The following is a 22,442-nucleotide window of genomic DNA, read 5'->3' on the forward strand; positions in this document are numbered from 1 at the left end:
TTTGCACAAATCTCAAATCATACAAGAACAATAGAGGAACAGAATTTTATCAAAAAATGAAGACAAGCGCAGGAAACCAGCTACAAACCCTTTAAGTGTGTCAATATGCTGACGAGTGTAAAAAGAAAAGTAGAAAGTAGAAAAAACAGTTTAGCCTTGGTTTTGATTTTAGTGTGTTCACTGTGTTTAGGTCTGTTAAAACAAAAAATTTGAGTTACAAGATCAAAAATTCTAAAATCTAGTTATTTTGTTCTGACCTTTCTCTTCTTTTGTCTTCAAGTCACAAGAGCTCAGGATTTGATTGCATCTTCTGAATCCTCTTCATCTGCGCGACACATCTTTTGACAAAATACTCAGACTTACACAGTCATTAAGTGAAGGGTAGGAAGCAGGCCTGTGATCAGAAGGTTGCCCTCAGACAGAGAGGGAAGATCTGTGTAATAAAATAATGCTGTGCTGCCATTCTGTTGAGGTGCGCTTGAGCAAGGCGACCTGGCTCCAGTGGCACTCGAGTAGCGGCCGGTTGGTTTTTTACTGGGAAGCAGCCAGGTGTGAATGTGTGCCACGGTTTGGAAGTAAAGCTGAATAAGAGTAGACATGCTCAAGATGAAAAAACAAAAACTGAACTGTTAGGATGTTAACAGTTGGAAAGGATCACAGCTATTTTGGGCAACACTCTGTCTTCATTGCCGTCACATCTTCTTATTATTATTCTTCGTCTTCTTCTTCGTCGTTGCCACTAAGACTTTTAATACTTCTTGACCGGATCCCAGATTAGCACTTGGCGGACATTGGAAGAAAGAGAATGGCCTTCTGACCCGGTCCCGTTTTGTTTCCGGACTTGTACTGGCCTGTCCGCTTCAGAGCCACATACATGTTCGGGTACTTCCTGGAGCGATAGGTGTTGTAGTTGTTGCTCTCGAGCCGCTCCAGGAAATGGCATTCATCCGTAGCTCGTCTCTGCAGAGAAAGACAGAGGAATAACACATACATAAAGTTTAATTTGATGTTCGGTGCTGAGAGGATCAAATCTGCTGCCATCCCAGTATATTATAAATTAGCCTGCGAACTGAAGAAATGTAAGAAAACTGTGAAACTAGTCTGTAATATGGGCTCTGGCAGCGCTGCTCCGTATTTACAGTACTCCAACTAATGGAAACTGAGCTTTAGACCTCAAATCTGTACATTTAATATAAACCTCTGTTTTTTGTTTTGCTTCAAAAAGCTAATAATTATCTGCTTGTGTTTTCAACCTGAAGGGAAATCTGGTTACTTGAAGTGGCATTTCTTCAAATAAACTACTTTGTTCAGATGATATTTGATTGAATTTGTTTAATATATGTCGTTGTAATGCTGACATTTTATGACATTAAATTACCACATAAAGCACCCCAGAACTAAATGCCTTTATTTTGAAGGAGACTGTTGGTTTAGAAGAATTTCTTGTCAGTTTCAGACTAATACAGTAAAGACTTTTTTTTGGTCTTAAAGAAACCATGTCTGACTGACACTATTAAAGCTCTCTTGAATCATGATCAAACATTAAACCCAGAGATGAATGAACTGATAAATCTGAAGACTTGAAACAACCAGACAACATGTCAAAGATAAACTTGGGTTTGATGGAAATAAGAACATGAAGATCAGTTAAAGTGTAATTGAATTGATTAGTGATTTAGCTCCCGTGCTCTCGAGTCAATCACCACATCTTTTTTAGTTCTTACGTAAGCTCCTCTCTTAACATTATCCTTTTGTAGAAAACATGAAGAAAACATTAATTACACGATGTCTGGCCAAAATCTCACTGTCTCGCTGGGCGTTAACGGCCCTACACCCTCTCCCACAAGAGGCTTTTGTTTTAGTTTCTGCTTTTAGTTGAACCTGGCGATGAAGCCATTAGTCAGAGGACGTTTTCTTTGAGCTTGCAATAAACACCCAGGACTACCTCAATACTGAAAATATTTTTTTTAATTTATTTAATTTATTCTATTTTGCTTTATTTGAAGTGTTGATCCGTAAGAAGATACATTTTGGGTTTTAAGAGCCAAAAATGATCTCAATGTAGTTTTACATCTCCGTTCCCTGAGTGATCCAATAAAAATATAGCAGATTTCAGGTAAAACACTCAGAGAAACCAAATCCTACAAGGTTGGATGGTGGGTCCAGGTGGGCGGGGCAGAGGGCATGGCTGAGAGCAGTGACTGCTTTGTTGTGACATCACAAAGTTACAGAAGTCCTGACGGCTCATTTTAAGGCTCAGTGTCTGAATACAGGCTGTGTGCATTTCTCTCTTTGATACTTTCTCAGTATTAATATAGAATCTAGACCTGCTTTATAATGAAAGAAGACATGGACATCTACCTTTATACTATATGGGACCTTTAATTTAAGAATGTAATCTAAGGTGCTGGTAAAGTACATTTTACATTCATAAAATATATTATTCAGCCATGAGAAAGTTTTTCAGTATTATTCAGTTTTTTGTTAAAAGTTTAGGTCGGAATAAATATTGAAAATAAGTTCAAACTTGTACAGATCTCATCAGCAGAACAAAAGTCTAAACCAACTCGATGATGATGATTACAACAGTTATATTAATAAAACACATCAGTCAGGATCTAATACTCAGGATAATCCAGACTAGAGACACATCGATTCAAGATGCTAAATTAGGGGAAATTAATTTTTAATTTCTTTGGCATCAACAAATTTTATTCTTCATATAAGAAGAGAGTGGGTTTTGTCTTGTGGATTTTTTTTAATGATTTTCCACATGAGTAGAGCAGAGCAACGCCTTGGGAGGCACCTTGTTGCTGTAGCTTCTCATTAGGAGGAAGTGCTTCTTACAAATTACATGGACTGCAGACAAATCTTCTCAACCACCAAAACCACATCCGTCACCAACATTTCAGACTGCCACTGTAAGCAACAACACCATGGCAACAGGCCAGCAGTTGGGACCAGCTGGTGTTGGCTATCTCGTGAACATTCAGGAAATCCTTTCAGATAACTTTTTCATTATTATTTATTTTCCTTTATTGGCCAAGTATGTTTTTACACACACAGACACTTGACCTCTGCATTCATTCCATCCGTGAGCAGTGAACCAAAGTGAATCAAACCGGCGACTTTGTTTTTTTTTTTGCCCCAAGGTGCTTCTAAAGCCACAGATGCCTCCGACAGCTGTCACAGCTGTGGACAGTAGGCACTGTAAACACTACTTCAAGACCCAAGTTCATGTACAGCATGTCCATCAAAGTGGTGAGAGCATGTGCAGAGTGTCCGTTGTTCTGATTTAATGAAAAATTTACCTATAAACAGCAGCTAATATAAAGTGACTTTGTCTGCTGGTCTGTCAGACAATCTGTCATTTCCTGAAAACTTCCAAAGCTCTTAAAACGCTCTACAGACGTCCTGCTGCCAAACAGAAAGACACTAGGAGTTACCAGTAAGACCTTCCAACACAAACCCCGGTGCACTTTGTAGAACATCAGACGTCATGGGCGTAATAATGACGTTGCTGCAAAAGTTCGGTAAGGAATATCTTTTCTCCAAATCTGTTTCTCTTGCTGATTAGTTTCTGTCTCTTCCTGCTGAAATCTTCTCTCAGAAATGTCAAGCCTCTCCATCATTTCCGTTTCCTCTCATTTACAAAATTTAATCACGGCTGGACAAATACTCTATGTCTTGCCCTGTTTCACGAACCAGTCTACCACTCCTTAAATATCTGAAGGGTTAGAATCTGTTCTTGTCTCCCAGACCAAGAACTACCCCTATCTCTGCTTTCACCATCACCACCATGACCGTCAGGTCGTTCCGGGAGATTCAAAAAAATTCACAATAAAAACCTGCAAATGCTACAAGTCCCATCGTTCACCCACTCACATTTCTCTTCCACGGGCATCTAGACTCATCCTGACCGCCAGTATTTGATGGGCCTGAATTTTACAGAGTTACTAAACATGTTACCGGAGCCAGGTCCTGCATCTCAGTTTATTTTTCTCAGAGTCAAATAAATTGCATGTTCTTACACATATTTGTTTCAGTCAGTCTGGACCGTAGGTGCATGTGGTACAAAATCAAGGTTTAGGGTTAAGTCATGTGACACAATGGGATTTGGATTTTCAACACTCAAAGCCAAACCTGTCAGCATTGCCATGACGAGTATCACAATGTTGTTGCATCGGTTTGGCTGAGGCAGCATCAATGCAGAAGACAAGAGGATGGAAAGAAAGACGAAACGGTTGAACTGATAAGGTTTGAGAGAGATGCTTCAGTTGGACTCAAAGTCTGGTCAAAACAAAGAGGAGGAGTGTAGAGAAGAGAAGATGTAGACACAAAATAAGGCCTATTTAATGTTGTGGAAATGCTTTTCTTTATTCTAAATACTGACTATGACGAATGAGCGTCAACCTAATTCTTTCCTTGCGAGGGAGGATTTCTTGTCAGGTGGCTGGTAAATATTTAGTTTCCAAAACAGAGCAGCTTGAACGTTGCACATGACAGAACACTGAGGCTTCTGCCAACTGGAAGACTTTTAGGTGTGCAACACTTCTTTGCAAAAAGCACTTATGGTAAAATAAAAAAAATAATAAATAAAAAAATCTTTGTGCACTTTCAGGAAATTATATTGTACGATTTTACAGGAATGCATTTAGAGAAATGTCAACACCCTTTTGCAAAACAGAAACTGTGTAGGTTTTTTAAAATTGAATCATGATAATCCAGTTCACTCACCGCTCCAAACAGTCGTCCGTCTCTGTTCATCGCCAGATAGCGGTTAGCAAAAACTCCTTTGATCACCACCTCACCCACGGAGGTTGCTTGGAGTTGAAGTTTTACTGAGGAAAAACATAAAAGTTAAAATGAGCAAAAACACACAAAGCATTTGAAACTTGATTGTGGGAGGTGGTGTGTTAGATACACTTATTTTATTATTTTTTATTAAAAAAAAGAGCAATGAGCAAAAATATTCAAAGAAATATTCAAAATATTCCAGTAAATTCTTTATTAAAGGGAGTGGGGTCCATAAGCTCATTTGCATTTTGTCTTTAAATAACCTACTGCAAGAGGATCTAATTAACTGTAAGCCACAGCTGTCAATGTCTTCTACTAACAGAAAACACACAGATCTTTAGTTGCATGTGGAAATAAAATCCAGGTGAAATCGGTTTATAACATTCTGCTCTGAAAAACTGTGGATCTGAAAATCACTAAAAGAAAAAAAAAAAGAAAAAGATGAGCTTTGATACGCTGCACTGAGCAAATTTAAAATTCATTCTTCTTTTTCTTTAAACAGACAAACATCAGCATCAATGTTTAGCTGCTTTTTTCTCTTTGTGGTTTAAGTAGCAGTAATAAATGAAACACCGCTGATGCCAACATGAAGCTGAACCGACATCATCCACCGAACAGTAGCATTACAGTGCACACAATACCTGTTGGCTGTGTGACGGCCTCCTCTCATCTGTCATCGTATTCATAATTTTTCCCTCTTTAGTAGAGACAGCTCTGTTTGCCAACACAACATGGTTTACATGAAGCAAAACCACCAAAGAGGAAGCAGAGGCCCTGTAAGGTAAGTCAGGGGATCTGTCCAGAATTAATCCAACATTAAGACTTTGGATAGACACACATCTGTCTACAGTTAAGCTCGCTGCCTGGGTGATTCATATCACAGATCAAAGAGGTGTTCTTGAGAAAAAAAACCAAAAAAAAAAACCGTATAATTAGTCTCAGTGTGCTGAGATGAGGCATGTTATACCCCACAGCTATTGTGAGTAAAGGCAAACTTTCCCTTGACTGGTCTTGTCTCTGTTCAGTTCAGTTCTATCTGTATCTGTCCTTCGGTCGCCGATGTAAGTCCAGCGGTGTGTGGCTTGTGTCTTGATGGGCAATCTTGTCCTTGGAAAACTTTGTCACGAGACGTTACAAAGAACACAAATGCGATGGAGTAGAGGCCCCCGTAAAATCCCACTTGAGGATCCCTGGATATATTTGGTGACATTTCCAACTCTTTCTGGCAGGTATGTTGTGTTGTCTAAAAAATTGGCAGGTCTGTCACAGCTTTAACAAAAGGACCATTGATGCAGCACAGCCCGGGTCACATTAACCGTAAGAAAACAGCTAAATGATTAATACTGATTCCTGCTTTATGACTCATTACGGATGTATTTCTTCCTGTGCCCATGATAGGCCACGACTTAAAGGAGGATTTTTTACTTTATACAAATAAACTTAAATTACAACTTCAGGTTTGTGTCTCACAAACAGTGAGTGAATGTAATCACATTAAAAAGGTAAGTGAATTATTCTAAAAATAGCTCCTCCGTCCTTGAAGTGGTTCCATATCAGGCGCACCTGCTTGAAATGTCACACTGGATCTCGGGGCAATACACTTCCAAACATGTGTTTTCCAAGGAAGAAACCCAACTTTCGTGTTCCCCCTTCTCCCCTCCCACTTAATGATGCAACTTAGGGCACATACTAAAAAGTAATCAGTGATACAGAGGCCCCGAGGGGTACCGCAGTTGTCCGGCCGAACAAACATAATAAATATTTCCCCTTTATTAGTTGCTAACTGCTGCTAAATAAATCTTGATGGACTGATGGTACAGATAATTTGATAATTTATAATAACAGTATTATTTCTCATCATTAGTGGTTTAAGTTCATTGACCTCAGACACTGTCAGGGACCTCTAAATCAGGCATCCACTCATCCTGGGTTTTAACTCCATGTTGTGCCTTCTCGTGTGACGTAAACCACACAGTGAGCAGTGTGAATGGCTGTGACTCAGCACGGTGAACTACGTTTACTAAAAACATAACTGGCATATTCCATCAAAGTTCCCATTGATTGAGAACATTTGAGGGTTATTATACTTTCCAGAGGTGAAATGGAGAGTAAACCTCAGTAAGCTGGAAAATTCACATCTTTCCTCCATGAGTTTTTTTTTTTTTGGCTTCACCCTTACTTCCCTGTTGCATATTAAAAACAAAAAGAAGCTTTGTGTGCTATGCAAAGCAAGAAGAAGGGGACTGGAAGTACTTACTGTGGGGGTCGTTCTTCTCCCGGATTCCATCCACTCCCCCGTCAGACTTTATCCTCAAGAAGAAGCCCCCGTTTTTACAGTACAGCCTTTTGGGATCCTTGAAGTTTCCAGGAGGAAAGCCGCCGCTGCCGCCGTCTTCAGGTGTGGAGGGAAGTGTTGTGATTTCTCCCGTGGCCATTCTCCTCCTCTTTCCCCCGCTTCCCGGCGACTGCTTCGTCTCCTTCTTGAGCAGTGCAGGAGCCCCACCGTGGCCTCCCACCTCCCACTAACTGCTGCCTGTTCCCTCCTCCCCTCCTCCACAGAGCTTCACACAAACTGATTCTACTTAACCCCAAGGGTCAGTTTGCTTGAACGACCCCCTCTCAGGGCAGCAAGTGCCCTTTGGGTCCTGAGAATCTGAAGCAGGACTCCAAGACCGGCCTTTTACCTAACAGCAAAGCTCTAAATCTACCATTTGTAGCTGCTCGTCTGCTGTTTGTAGAGCTGGCAGCTGCGTTGCCAGTGTACTCTGAGCACACTGGTAGGGGGGATGCATGCGGGTTCCCCCTCTCTTCCACTCCTCTTGCAGTGAAGTGTTTAAAACAGGGCAGCTGGCTTAGATCTGTGTGGAAGTCTTTCCCCTTTGGGCCTCAGTTCGCATGCGCCCTAGGAGCACCAACACACACTCACATGCTCACGCCCACCAATGCTCACTGATTTAACCAACCAACCCAGCAGAAGTCGAGAAAGGAGAGGAGGGTACGGAGACGAGGGGGGGGGGGGGGACTTGATGTCACTGAGACCCTTTGGAGAGCCAGGAGCAGAGCAGCAGCAACCATGTGAACAGAACCAGCGTTTTCATTCATCCAGTCTGTTGAAGAGCAAGAAAAGAGAGACGTAAAAAGAGAGCCAGCACAGCCAGCTTCTCAGTGATTCACTCAGTGCTATTCATAGGTAAAAAAAACAACAATGTGCAGTAGACTTGCCAGCAGGCTTAGATGAAAAAGCCTACATCATGAATGAGTGATTTTAATTGCTATTCTCAACTCTCTCAGAGCCAGCTGAATGGAGGATCAGTGAGGGGAGTTATTCATGCAGGATTTGTTTCCCTTTTGGTTTCTTGGACCAACAGGATCATGCATTTGTCAGAATAAGCACTCGCTGGTCGAGGCTTCTGGGTAACTGTTACCACATCAGAAACTCGTGCTGGATCAGTAGAAAGTCAGCTGTGCTCTCGGTTGACGTCATGTTGGTGTCCCCTCCGAAATTGGTCAGCGAAACATCTGACATCCAACCGCTGCATTATGACTGACTAAAGCCAGAGACTTGAACGGTTGTAAGACTTGTAGTCAAAATAGGGAGTCAGCTGGAGGGAGGATTCAGATGGTTTTGGACATCTTTGGGATGCATTTCCTCAGGACTGCCTCAATCCACAACCCTCTAAAAACACAGGACAGTTTTATCCATCATTTACACAGACAGGGTTTGCTGCACATGTTAATTTAGGGCAAAGTCCTGAGGGGAGTGTTCCAAACAAACCATTACTGAGGGTCATTTACACCCAAACAGTGCAGTACAACAAGACAGGGCATTGGAACAATAAAACATTATCAATACACCCTCTCCACGGCCAAAAGAAAGGTTTGAAAAAAAAGGTTTGTCTGTGGGCTGTAAAGGACACGGATGTACAGCTGATGTACATGTAGCTCCATCAGCAAGATTTACTGTATTTCATACTCAAAGTAGGAAAATGGAGCGATCAGACCAACAGCAACAGTAAACCGTATATGGCTCTACGTGGGAGCCATAATCAGACCAGCAGTTGTAGCATACTTACACACATACAACAAGATTTATGGTTTGCCATTGGTTGTGTCTTTCTATAAATAAACTACTGTGACAAATTCTGCTCAAGTCTGGCACCTGTTTCGACGCTGATTGAGAGTTCTGCACACATTCTGGTCCAGTACAAACTTTCTTAGTTTCGCAAGTGACTGACCCCAATATGTAAACTGGTTTTAGGATCAAATGTAATTTAACGTAATGAATCTAAACCTGAAGCAGAACTTTAGGGTTCAGTCGCTTTTTGAGATCTTGTTTTTGAATATGGTGACACTGCCTGAAATGAATTCAACAGTCTGTGCTGACAGCCAGCAATAAAGAAATAAAACTGGATGATCAAAACCAGTTGTTTAGGTTTCACACTTTTAGAGCAATCTATACATTTGTGCATACATCAGTCTAAGGTAAAACATGAACCCTCAGAGGTATCAGCAACTTTGCCACTCTCATTTCCTTCTCATGTTTTGTTATACCCCACCCTTCCATGGCCACAACACCTTTGAGAGACGCTCGAGTCAAGGTTGATATGGCTCCACAGTTACGCTTTTGTAACGTTTTTATTTCGTTAAACTATTTTTAGAACTCGACGAGAAGCGCTCTCTCTCTCTGATCTGAGAGGAAATGGAAGATCTCACATGTCGTTGCAACTGACACCTCTGAAATACAATAAACACAGTAGGAAAAAGTCAGAAGATAACTTTGAGTGCACTTTACTTGCATGGGAACCTTAATTGTTTTCAGGTTGTTTTTGATTTTTCCAAGTAGTAGACATTTCTCATTGGAGTAACGTTCGTCAACTGATATAATATTTTTACACCTGCCAAATAACTGCCAAGCCTTATTTCCATAATGAACCTACTTTATGTATCTAGTACTGAGGCACGCAGGCATTTTTTTAGGGTCAAACAATTGAGACAGAAGGAACATGACAAATATATGTACCCTCTTTTCCATTAGTGCTTTTTTTAATATTCCTGTGACCTTTGAATGATCATGTAGGAGGGGAAATATTAACTTAACAAAGGTTTCCAGAGTTCAAACAACTAAAATAACTTCCGAACGTAATAAGACTTAACCAAAAACATTTACTCTGTCTGGAGGCGTTCCTTCCCCATCAATTATTCCCATTATGACAGAGCAGGTCATAAAACCACCACGGTTGGCATGGAAGCAGAGTCAGTATTCAGTTTGAGCAGACACATAATGAGCGTAGGCAAATATCGTTAAGGAAGTTGACCAAGACTAAGACTAATAACAGCACAAAATTCCTCCCATGCTCCATGAGAGGGAAATTTAATTGTGGTTTTGGACATGTCGTGTTTGTTTTCCCTGGCTGAAGTGAGCACGAAGACAAGGTGTTTACAAGACCATGTGCAACTAGTGTCAGGTGAGTCAGGCTTGGTTACTAATAGAAATAAATTGAATTTTAGGGTTTTTCCATTGAGAATAGTTCGCAGCACCTCCAAGACAAAAAGTAAGATAACAAAGACGACAAATGAAATTAAATGAAAGTAGGGAAATATGATTATTACTGACCTTCATGTATGTTTTTTTATGATACTGTGCTAATTTGTTATGGGTTTTCAATATCTAGTAGGTTGGAATAGAAAAAGTTTCAAATCTCACTTCAAAATTTGAAAATAAAAAAATAAATAAAAAAACATTTTGCTCGCCTTCTTGGTTCTTTAGGTTGCATCCTAGTTTCATTCAGTTTGGCATGTTTGAAATAATATGTGAGTCTAATCAATACACACCTTTTATTGGCAATATCAGAATTTAGGCCAATTCATTTACACACACCAACTTGTATGAGAGCGTCAGATAAGACAACAATGTCATGTAATACTTTGGCACCCCCATGTGGTAGGAAAAAAACTGCCTCACTAAAATTATGTTTCTGAATATTGTCGTTCAGCTATTCATTGAAGACAAAAAAGTCATAAAATTAAAACACTTTTTCTTACTTTCACTTTGTGCCAGTTATTTAAAAAACGTATTTCAGGCTACTTAAACTTTTGGTAACAAATAAAACATTAAGAAAGTTGTGTACTGTCAAATAATTTCTCAAGATGCTGCATGAAGATCATAAAAGCATCAGATTTTCTTTAGCACCATCAGTTCTTTGGTCTACGCCTGTGATGACCTCTGCATCAGTCTGTAAGACCAGGAAAACCAGGTCTAAGGCTTTCCTCCATGCTTCCTGCTTCACACTCAGATTATCATAGACTTTCGTTGCTGGTGCTCCATCAGATTTAACAGCTGAGAAAAATGCACTGTCCTCTGTTTCACCCTCCAAGAAAAGTTGTGAGAACTTTGCAGCGATGCCCAGATGTCCGTTACAGTCCTGCAGTTGTTGGCTCACCACAGTCCTGGCTTTGACTTTTGTGAACTTTCCACTGTTAACCATCACAGTGGATATGTAATCGATTAAAGCATCTGCCATGAGGTGCAACACTAGACCACTGTAAGGGTTTGCTGGTGTTGCTTTAGACTGTGGCTTAGAGGCACCTGCCCCCTCTGTGCAGTGCTTCTCATGGTGCCCTGCTTGTTTTTGAAGGTGATGAATACAAAGCATTTCTGTCACTCCAGCACCGGGCAGGAGGGCTTTGTCTTTCAGCGTGTGGTGTAAACGATAAGCACAGGCCCAAAACTGATCCTCCAGGGCCTGCAGCTTGCCATGTACACAGCTGGTGAGGATCGCTGTGACCAACCTGCTGTTAGCACTGGTGGAAATATTCACAGCTGTTGTAAACTTCCTCTCAGGGCTGCTGAGATCCCTCCATATCACAATCTTCACCCCAGTGCAAACACATTGCTGTTTCAACTGTGCAGCGTAAGTCACTGGAACACCTCCTGTTGCGTTAGCGAATGCCTTCAAAACGGAAGCCTTCACTTTTTCCACCACAAGTATATCGTGTCGGCAACAGCGTTGAATCACTTTCTCACTAGCAAGGCCACTGACTAGTATCAGGTTCACTTCCAGATTCAGCAACAGTGCCAAAACCTTTACCATCCACTCTTCCTCTTTGCTTGAACTTGACAAAGCTGACTGGCCACTCACATGCTGCATCCCTGCTGGACGACTAAAGCCAAGATGGCGGAAGGTATCGGACAAATCTCCATGAATAAGAGCAACCTTCAAGTGCCGTTCTTTTAAGTGATGTGCAACTGAAGCCTGTTCAGCAGATAAGAGAACAATGCAGCCTGGTACAACGCACGCATTCTCCTCTGGGAGACCAGGTAGAACACAAGTCACCACTTTAGTTATGTCAAATGTGGAATAGCTGATATTTTGTTGAGTATTTTTTGATTGCATCTGGCTGGCTTCCACGACTAAATTCATGGCACCGACACAACCGTGACTCAATCCCTCAGCAATGTGTGCAATGTTAGGGAGCTTAGGTTGTTGAGGTTGTGGTACTGTGGAGATATTTTTAGACTTGACCTCACAAAAATGTCTGCTGAGCTTTATTTTCCTTTGTCCACTGTTGTTTAGAGTCTTGTGTCTGATATTTGTTGTCCCTTGCAGGTGGCTCGATGCCTGTGAAGCCTCCATGATGGGTTTCTTTGATAGTTGAAGTCCTAAGCCATGGGATGTCTCAGTGCAGCTCTCTGACTGTGCCACACCAAGACATTCAGTTGAGATGCTGCATTTCCTGCAAACATCTATGCATATATCGATGCCTTCAGACATTGCTGAGATGATGTGTGATACTGAAAGTCCTCTGTGAAGGCACTCCAGAGCAGCACGGCTCCACGCTCCTGCGAGAAACAGCAGGCATCCTGACCCTGTATTATAGACATTGTGGTGAGCTTGAATAGTCTCATAAACCAGCTGACCCACGGCGCAGGTCAGCTCCAGGCTCTCAAGGATGCGAAAACACGAGCACACAAGAGCTGACTCCCCACTCGTGTCATCCTGGATAAACTTATACTTTTTACTGGGGCCCAAATAAGAATGTGCAATTCCTGCCAACGCTGAGAGCTTCTGCAGTCCAAAATGTTGTCCATGGTTTACAACTGTACTTCCCAGCATTACTGGAGGTGCCTGAATTGTAAGAGGATGAAAAAAGTTTTAATTTGTTCACCACAACCCCACAAACTTTTTAGTTAGTAAAACTGCTAAATTACAACAATAATTAAAGCTAATGTTAAAGTTAAAAGCTGCTCCATGCTGATGTTGCAACATTTTACAGCTGCTTACACATTAAGGCATTAATAATGCAACAATTTATCAAACACTGACAGAATCCACTCTGCATCATGAGTACTTTTACTGTTGGTACCTTAAGTACACTTAAGTGGTAATAATTATGTACGTTCACTTAAGTAAAATTTATATGACTTTCACTTAAATAAAGTGTACATGCAATTTTACTTAACTAAAGGATCTGAGTACTTCTTCCACCACTGCTAACAAGTTTGGTCATCAACACTGGTGCAACTGCAGCTAATTTTATGTAAAGGTTTGGGCTCACCTCTGCAATATATTGTTGATTTTTGAAGTGAAAAGAAGGAAATACAATCCCTGCTGCAAACAGACATCAAAATGAGCCTTTCTTCAAATGTTAACTGTTACTTTTTATTTCATGAACTTTAAAAAACAGAAAAAGATTAAAGAGTGAAGAAAGGCTCATTTCTAATGTATGTTTGCTGCAGGGCTTGTATTTACTTTATTTCACACAATTTCTGAATCAACAAACATTCTTGCAAACAACTGTACAATGATAATAAAATTAACACTATACAGCACAAAAACATAATCATATCAAACAAAGCAAAAGAAAGGCTCTGCTCCGGAACATCCATTCGTCTACTGTATGATCCAAGAATTAGTGGGCGAGTGGACAATCCGTACAAAGCCACATAGATACAGCTCAACAGACTTTAGCAAGCTAACAAGCTAATGTCTTCAGAAGATACATTCACTTTACTTCTAAATTCAGCCTGTCTATAACAAGGCTAAAGTGAAGTAAAACGCAAGTGTTCTCAAAAGATGTCCCTGCATTTAAATACTTTATACATCCATAAAGAAATATGATGTTACCTTCTTTTATTAATGTATAATAGTTGTATTTGTTCCCAGTGCCCAGCTGCCCCGGCTCCAACGATTGTGCACTGCGCATGCGTTGAGTTTCCCGGTTGCTGGGAGACAAGGAAACTTACTCAACCATTGGCAGACACTGTTGACGCTCGCCCATTCCGATTTACGATTGGCTAATATGCATGCGTCACAGTGCTTTGGTGGTTTTCATTGGATACTTCTCGTGTCATTTGATAGAAAAAAAAAATATAGCCGTTGCTGCTTGTTTTGTTGACATCCGACCACTAAATACAACATTGAAGCTTTCTTCAATCATCCATTTAAATGGTATACCTTTATTAATATATGTATGTTAGTATGAAATGTACTTTGAATTAGCTTGTGGAATTTGCCGTGATAAGCCGTTTGTTTTAGCCTTAAAACGTGTTTTTGTTTGGTCTGGTGAAGCAGCATGGAAGCTAACGTTAGCTAGCATGATAGTTGAATAAACAGTTGAATAAAAACTTATACTGTGAGTCTCTGTTGAACCCATTTGCTTTTTCAGGCTTCAAGTTACCGAAAACCAGCTCCCTCGGCTATCCAGAGGAAAAAGACAGGTCCCAAAGTCGAACTGACTGAGGAGCAAAAGCAAGAAATTAAAGAGGCTTTTGATCTGTTTGACACAGATGGCACTGGAACAATAGACGTGAAGGAGCTAAAGGTTAGTTGCTGTGTTCATCTACCATGCATCAATTGTTGTGAAGTGTATGTGCAGGTGAACAAATAACGTGAAAACGGTGTCACAGCAGCTTCAGATTTGATATGCATTTGTGCCACAGGTTGCCATGAGAGCTCTTGGGTTTGAGCCCAAGAAAGAAGAAATCAAGAAGATGATTGCAGACATTGATAAAGAGGGCTCAGGAACAATTGACTTCAGTGACTTTCTCAGTATGATGACTCTGAAAATGGTGAGTGTAAAATGATGCTGTATAGAACAAGAGAACTTGGAAATTTCTCAGAAGTTGATAATTATGATTTCCAGCACCCAGAAAGACGATGTTAGTTGTACATTTGTGTTTTTAAAGCATTCACGTTTGGCTGCATGTTGGTCTTGAAAGAACGGTCTCTACCTAACTAATTTCCTCAATCAGTTGCAGTGAAATCGGATGTTTGACATAGTGTTTGACCATGGACTAACACTCTTCATACACATGATATTCACTTGTTGAAAAGTCAAAGGAAATGCATTTGAGTATCAGTTGCATAATATGTGAAATAAATGTATTTACTTTGGTGTGGAAAGAATAACACCACCAATTAGTAGCAAACATGAAAGATTTTCCACAGACCAGAAAGTAACATCGGACAAAATTTTACCATATTCCTACCAGACTAATAGTTCCTCAAAACTGTTCCATAAATTAAATTCATAATGATATTTGGTAATGGTTCTTGCTATCAGTTGATAATGCAGTTTTTTGCATAATAATGCAGTTTGTCAGTTTGTGTGTTCAAATCAGTGCCTTAGTCATGTCTTGTTTCAATATCATCAGAGCGAAAAGGACTCCAAAGAGGAAATAATGAAGGCTTTTCGGCTGTTCGATGATGACTGCACAGGAAAAATTTCATTCAAAAATCTCAAGAGAGTTGCCAAGGAGCTGGGTGAAAACCTCACAGATGAAGAGTTACAGGTAAAGACATGTAGTGTGTCACCTCTACTGTGTATGATTTATTTTCGGTGTTCCACCTACATTCTTTTGCCTCTGCGCAAAGAGATTTTTGTTTATTATTTCATACTTTAGAGCGATAGGTGCATTCAAGTGTAATCATTACCTTGTAAATCCCATGATTCTGGCGTGTGAGAATATCGTCACACAAACTGTCCACTGGCTGTATTGGATGGTTTCCAAAATTTATTTTAATGGGAGAAGCTGATCACCTGGCAAAGTGGCTGCTGCCTCTCTGTGAAACTGTGCAACCATTTAGAAATTGTTTAACTGTAGCAGAATACCTCAGGAGGTTAGAAATAATTTTACTTCATTCAAAATTCATTCACGAGAATCAGAAAATAGTAGGCACGGATGATAAGTTTGATTTCTTACCACTGTTACTAGTAAATGGTTAGTTCAATAGCAAAGTTAGTACTACAAATAAGACTGATTTGTCTTTACTTATTTCTTAGTTCCCCATAACACCGTTATGATCATACATTTGATGTTGAAATTGGAATTACATTGTTGGTTATTTCTGAGAAACTTGTGCTCTGAGATAACCTGTATGACACATGTTGTCAGTTCAAGTGAGAGTTTTTCTGGTCTGTCACATGTAGCGTTTCAGTGCTGGATTCACGTATAGCTGTTTCAATTTGAGCATACTGCATCACACAGTGTTTCTAATCTTTTTAGGAAATGATTGACGAAGCAGACCGAGACGGAGATGGTGAGGTCAATGAGCAGGAGTTCCTGAGGATAATGAAGAAAACCAATCTTTACTGAACCTGAGCATTACAGTCTTGTTCCTGGGACCTTTTTAAGACTCACATCTGATTTTATCAGAATAGTTTCTACAGTGGCTTTTTTGAGACTTGGTGTGTAAATAAATATTTTAACATGTTGTATCTTTGCACAAAACTTTCTACAATGCAAGACAAATAAATATATTTCATCATAGTTGATCTGTCTGTTCTTTTTTTTCCATTAACCTTACAGTCGCTCTGTCAGTATTGCATTTAAATTACATATATACATGCAGTGTAAATCTGCAAGGGTTTAATGTTTCTTTGGGTCTGAGGTGCATGTAAGAAATGTTCCCTTTAGATCAACAGTTTCTTACTTTGTCTCTGTTCAAACCCAGGGTGGCTGATCTGAAGAAACAAAGGCTTTTGAAAATCTCAGTAAAGTTATTTCCAGTACTGTGTGCTGCAGTGCATCCTGCAAAGCACAACATGCCAATAATGGACAGATGTTGAGCAGACAGTGAAAGTTATATGACTAAGTCGATGTCGACTAACCAGAATTAATCTACTGTAAATAGAAAATGACAAGCGTGAATCTGAGATGAGTAACTCAGTAAAAGTCACTCTCACTTCATGTTTTGAGTTACTGAACCAAGTCATCGTCTGATGAAGATACAGCACAGCGTCGTCTTACCTACATGTTCTGATCAACTTATAGGAAAGATGCTCCTGCTGATTAATTGTTATATACAGCGGATGTCTGGTTTTGGCCAAAACACCATACCTTGTTAAAATAAACAGGATATTGTAGTGACGTGTTTTTCCGAGCCGTCAGACGGCCGCCTATTATTTTGAGGATGCTTGCCACTGATTCTGAAAGTTCTGATAACCTGTTCTAGACAGCGAAGGAACATCGGACGGAAAATATGAAATTGTTTGCCCCAAGATGAGAGATCCAAAATTTGTAAAATATTCCACATAGTAAATGCTTGATAGTATTAAAGAGAGAAATAAGAGCACATTCAAAGTATCGTAGATTTCCAAAATCACCACAATGTCAGTGGTATTTCATCATAAGAAAGGTTTTCTGTTTGTTTTCTGAGACCACCTTCCCATTCAAGTGAAGTGGAAAGTGGTCTCAGACTTTTGGACCCCACTGTGTAGGACTCTCAAAGTAATCATATTCTCTTAAACAAGAGATCAGTTTATAGGCATGGCTGCATGCCCTTTGCCTTATTTAACACAATTATCTTATGTTTACATGAAAATGAAGTGCCAGAATATGGAATTCCTGTGGGTTTCTTTCATATTGTTATAGATGACATTGTTTGTATAGCGTAGTGAGCCAAATCAAAAGGCCAGTATTTCAAAGGTTCATTTTATGTCACCCCCTATGACTCAAATCCATCCACCTTTCTCAGAGTTCAAAGTACACCACGCACCAGGTGAGAGCTGAAATACTGTACTGAAATTCGCTTTGAGTGGACAGACAATTAGAAACTGGCACCTTAATGAATTACGTCCAGGTAGCTAGGGAGAATGTCTTCATCTGAAAGCTCTGGCTCAGTGTACCTGCTCCTCAGGACTTCAGGATAGTGTTATTTTAAAGTTACGTGCTATAATGCAACAAGAAAAAATAAGTTTTTTTAATGTTTTTCAGCTGCTGTCAGGCATGAAAACCCCCACAGTTGAAAACCTTATTTCAGAACTCCAGTTTGAGGAGATGTTGCTGAATTCACAAGTATTGAGACCTTAAAGATTTCTACAAAAAAAAGAAAGAAAAAAAAGGGTATTAAATTCAACTGATAACTTTGATAGCAACATAGAAAGGAGATGGTGCTTTGCTTGCGTGGAGCAGTCATTTTGGAAGAGTAGGCGTTGTTCAAACTGTGGATGTTTGATTTTAGAGCAAAACTTTCCAATTGGAGTTTAATGTTTTTGTACAGTGGCGGTTTCGTGGCCTTTAATATGTTCACAGCCCCTCAGCTGAGTGTTATTCCCCTACTGTTGCGCTTAAAGAGCATTCACATCACACAGTCTGTTCAGTACTCCCACTGCCCGCTGCTCTTTTTTCTCTTCCCATAAAATGATTAATGATCAAAACAACTGAGCGCTGTAAGTGTGGCCGTTGCTGGTAAAAGATGATTATATTATTAACTGTTAAAAGGTCAGGAATGTGTCACCATTATGCAGGCAACCTATTTTCACAAGCCCCCTTTGAGTAAGGCAAGTTGAAGACAAACTAATAACCGTCATTGTGCCTAGAAGAAGCAAGAGTGAGGGTGACTGCATCAGTGGTATGTTTGCTTTTCAACTTCACTCATATCTGTGAAATAATTTAATGTTTATCAGACATCTACAGAGAGTTGTTTTAATGTTATCAGCACTGTGTCCTATTTTTTATCCTTTACAGTATGATGTGGAGTCCAGTGTGTCTGAAATTCCCCTTTGAAGTTATCAGTGTATACAACATTAGAATCTCATAATTACTGTTTTTCATGTATTTTGTACAACAGGCTTCTGCACATATGTTTGAGCCTGTTTGTTTAGTCTGGCACATGTAACCACAAACCAGATAGCATGCTTTGTTAGCATCTCCTTTTTATTCCAATCTGTGAAAACAATGTAGAGGAAACTTGCTATACAAGCCTTTGTAACCACAGTGTTAAAAGCCATCATGACTCTGAAGTGTAAGTGATGCTGACAGAGCAACATGTTGCTTCATTTCTTTTCTAATCTTAGTCCTCATCTTTTTTTGGTGTTTTTTTTGTTTTTTACGGATGCACCTGAGCCATTTATGTCTCACATGTTGACGGATCAGCACTGTTTGGGGAAATCTGTTTCCATCCCTTAACCTTACCGACGTTGAATATTTAACTAGATCAGGTGTACTAAAACTACGGAAAGGAAAAAAAGCGTCTTGCATCACCTCCGTACCTGAAGTAAAGAACACCCTCTCAGGTTTTATTACAGCAAGCCACATTAGATATTACAGCTAAGGAAAGCTGGAAAATAAAACAAATATAAAAGTTTTTGAACAACTATATGTATTTTAGTGATACTGATACTGATGTATAAATCTTACCTTGTGTATTTTAGAGTATTAACATGCATGTTGTCAGGAGGAAGAGAAGAGGTGTCTGTGGACTATTGCAATACATTTGGATATGAGAGCTTATATTCTTAATGTCTCTGGAAATAAGCTGCAAAATAAGTCAAACAGCTGTGTTTTTTGGCTCAGTTACATAGGCTCAGTTTTCTAGTTAGATTTATTCATGTTGAGCTGGATTTCAAGCATTGTAGGAGAGAAAAATACAATTTAAATAACAGACTCAGTCCGAGAAAAGTACTGTGAAGTGCAGTTCAATAGGACTGAAATCAGTCAGCAACTACAGCTGCAACTATTTTCACTCTACGTTCCTCTATATTTAGCTTTTTTTATTAAATGTGTTCAATAAAATGACAAATGGCTATTAGAGTTTACCACAGGGTTAGGGTTTATCTTTGTATATTTCTTACTCGGTCTGATGAACCAAAAAAAGTGAAGAAAACGAATGGAAACAAAGATACTAAAGCAAAATTAACAACTTCAGCACTAATTTTAATGAGAATTGAAATTAGATTTTTTTTTTTTTGCACCTAATTTAGATCTCAGAACCCATGCAAGGCGTTAAACCTTTACATCCTTAAAGATACAGAAAAGAAACTGTGGGTGTGATCACACATTCAGCGGAGAAACTAAACACAGGGCCTTATTTTTGAGGTTATCGATGGTTGACAAGTCACTGAAAAATAAGATTCATCCGTTCAGCACTTTTTACTCTCATCTGGCCACAATGTTGTATAATTTGGAAAAGTAAAGTCAAATATGGCAGGAAAAAGTCAGTTCTCAACAGTCAAGACCTGTTGAGATCAAAACATCGTCTTATATGAAATAACACCCAAACAGCAGCTGGAAAGTGGCTGACGGTACATTACACTGTGTAGTGAACTCTCCTGTATAACCATCCAGCAGGTTGATGTCCCCATTATTATTCATTCTGTTTGATTTATTTAAGTTTGGTTATGATTGATAATTTATTCAATATCAAAAAGATCTGAATTGTGTTTTTATTTTAAACTGAACTGGTAAGGTTTTTGAATTCAGCAATGATGACCGTGAAAAATTAATCAATCATTATAAATGAGCTGTGTCATCCCTGTTGTGGTACTGGCGAAGAGGACCAAAACAGGCGATCCCCCACCCACACACTCTTTCTACTCTTCCTGTACACTTACGGTAATATCATGCACAGTCGCTTTTCTCACTCACTGAAAACAACCTTCAGTTATGCTTGTTGTCTCTAATAAATGGGTGTAAAATAATACAGGATTTAATATTCATGCACATTGAGTAAATTATCTTTTAAAAATAAGCAACATTCTGCGATATTCCAAAATGTGGATGTGTTGCATGCAAACTTTCAACCTTGCGCCCACTCGCCACGCACCCCGGAAATGCGAACTGTTCGCTAAGGGAAGACCGCAGTGTAGGAAATCACACTACTGCAAGTGGGAGTAGGAAGTGAACTACATAAATAAGATAGAGTAAATACATTTGCCTGATAGTGTAATAATTTTAAATACTAACACTTAATTGACTGTACTATATGATGGTGACTTTTTAACCTTATGTAAATAACTTTCACTAAAACCTCCACAAAAATAAAAGAAAGGTGACTAATATTTCTTTTAAGTCACTCACACACATAAACTTCACAGCAACAGGTCACTAGCCATCTTTTTTTTTTTTCTTTGTTTTTTTTTTTAGGTGTATCTTTTATTTGGTTTAAAACAGTGGGAAGGCAAAGTAACCATACAATGAAAAAACAAAAACAAAACAACAATGACATCATTTCAGAATAACCAAGTGACAACATCAAGTCAAAACAAAACAAACAAAATTATGATATGGATGAGCAACAACTGTGGCTGAGACATCTGCACTGATAGCAGAGGTTACGTAATAGTGAAATACAGTAGAGTGGAAAACCAAACAACGCTCACATAATGGTAAATATAACATGATGTTGTCCAGAGAGAGAATAAATATTGCTCTTTTACAGGTCTGGTCCTGTCCACGTGCTCTGAATACATGATCAATACATGATCAATATGCGTTACAGTATTAGATAACTCACACCAATACTGTCCTCCTATTACAATGCTAACAGCAAGTCTGTGTCATTTATCATCAGCATGATGGAGATCTGTTCCTAACGGTAACCTAAGAGACGTCTATAAAACCTGGATTTAAATTTTATTAAACTCCATGTTTTTTTTTTGTTTTTTTTTACTCTTCTTTTAAAGGCAGCAATATAATCTCACATTTTAATCTCAGAATGTCTTTACTTAATCAAATGTCATTTGTAAATTCAAGCTTTTAGCTGTCATAGTAAAAAACTAAACTTTTTGTTAGTCACAATTCAAATTAAGTTTTTTTTCTGACAAAAGACGTATACGGCCGATAGAACTCACAAAACCACACACACACACACACACACAGGAAAACACAAGGTTTTTATTTTAAAAAAGATAAGTTCTCCTAACATTGTATTAACACAAAATAAGCCCAGTAAACACACTAGTGTCAGTTTATTAGGAAAACGTAGCTAAAACTAAAGCAGTCTTATACACCATTCCTGCAGTCGATCCTCCTCCATTAAGGTTATAACATTCAGTTTGTGATGAAACAGTGTTCAAAGGGTGTTGATTGAACCGTATGATCACTTTGTCACCTACAATTTGTGGTATTGTTGAACTGCGTTGCATTATGTTGACTGCCGTTTCTATTGTTTTGTTGTATTAGGACTGCATTATGTTTAGAAAAAGGTTTTCCTAATAAACCGACAAGTGAGCGTAGAACACATAGTCTGCAAAAGTTGACAGTTCCAACACAGAAAGGACATTATTTTTCTTCAAAAACCAAACCACATCAAACTCTAGATGTGGTATGTTTTAGGCTACAGGAACATTTCAGATCATGTTCAACTCCACACAAAGTGAATCTGAAGTTGGCTTCTGATACTCTCAACTTAACTGTTTTCTAA

General features: G+C 39.2%; 3 protein-coding genes across 3 annotated transcripts; 1 reads left to right on the plus strand and 2 right to left on the minus strand.

The window, feature by feature from the left end:
- Nucleotides 1-2: 2 nt before the first annotated feature.
- Nucleotides 3-7,664, minus strand: fgf2 (fibroblast growth factor 2). Its single transcript, XM_022759869.1, has 3 exons — nucleotides 7,055-7,664; nucleotides 4,738-4,841; nucleotides 3-960 (listed from the first exon to the last, which is right to left on the minus strand). The coding sequence occupies exons 1-3, from the start codon at nucleotides 7,230-7,232 to the stop codon at nucleotides 775-777; spliced, it is 468 nt and encodes a 155-aa protein (XP_022615590.1). The 5' UTR covers nucleotides 7,233-7,664; the 3' UTR covers nucleotides 3-774.
- Nucleotides 7,665-10,654: 2,990 nt separating this feature from the next.
- Nucleotides 10,655-13,991, minus strand: bbs12 (Bardet-Biedl syndrome 12). The gene is made up of 2 exons (XM_022760259.1): nucleotides 13,923-13,991; nucleotides 10,655-12,923 (listed from the first exon to the last, which is right to left on the minus strand). Exon 2 carries the CDS (start codon nucleotides 12,909-12,911, stop codon nucleotides 10,959-10,961), a length of 1,953 nt encoding a protein of 650 aa, XP_022615980.1. The 5' UTR covers nucleotides 12,912-12,923; nucleotides 13,923-13,991; the 3' UTR covers nucleotides 10,655-10,958.
- A 166-nt stretch (nucleotides 13,992-14,157) lies between these two features.
- LOC111232466 (caltractin) lies at nucleotides 14,158-16,567 on the plus strand. Its single transcript, XM_022759999.1, has 5 exons — nucleotides 14,158-14,246; nucleotides 14,464-14,619; nucleotides 14,738-14,866; nucleotides 15,452-15,589; nucleotides 16,304-16,567. Exons 1-5 carry the CDS (start codon nucleotides 14,244-14,246, stop codon nucleotides 16,391-16,393), a joined length of 516 nt encoding a protein of 171 aa, XP_022615720.1. The 5' UTR covers nucleotides 14,158-14,243; the 3' UTR covers nucleotides 16,394-16,567.
- Nucleotides 16,568-22,442: the final 5,875 nt, after the last annotated feature.

This window comes from Seriola dumerili, unplaced genomic scaffold (assembly GCF_002260705.1).
Source record: "Seriola dumerili isolate Sdu_G_001 unplaced genomic scaffold, Sdu_1.0 BDQW01000331.1, whole genome shotgun sequence".
Classification (NCBI taxonomy): domain Eukaryota; kingdom Metazoa; phylum Chordata; class Actinopteri; order Carangiformes; family Carangidae; genus Seriola; species Seriola dumerili.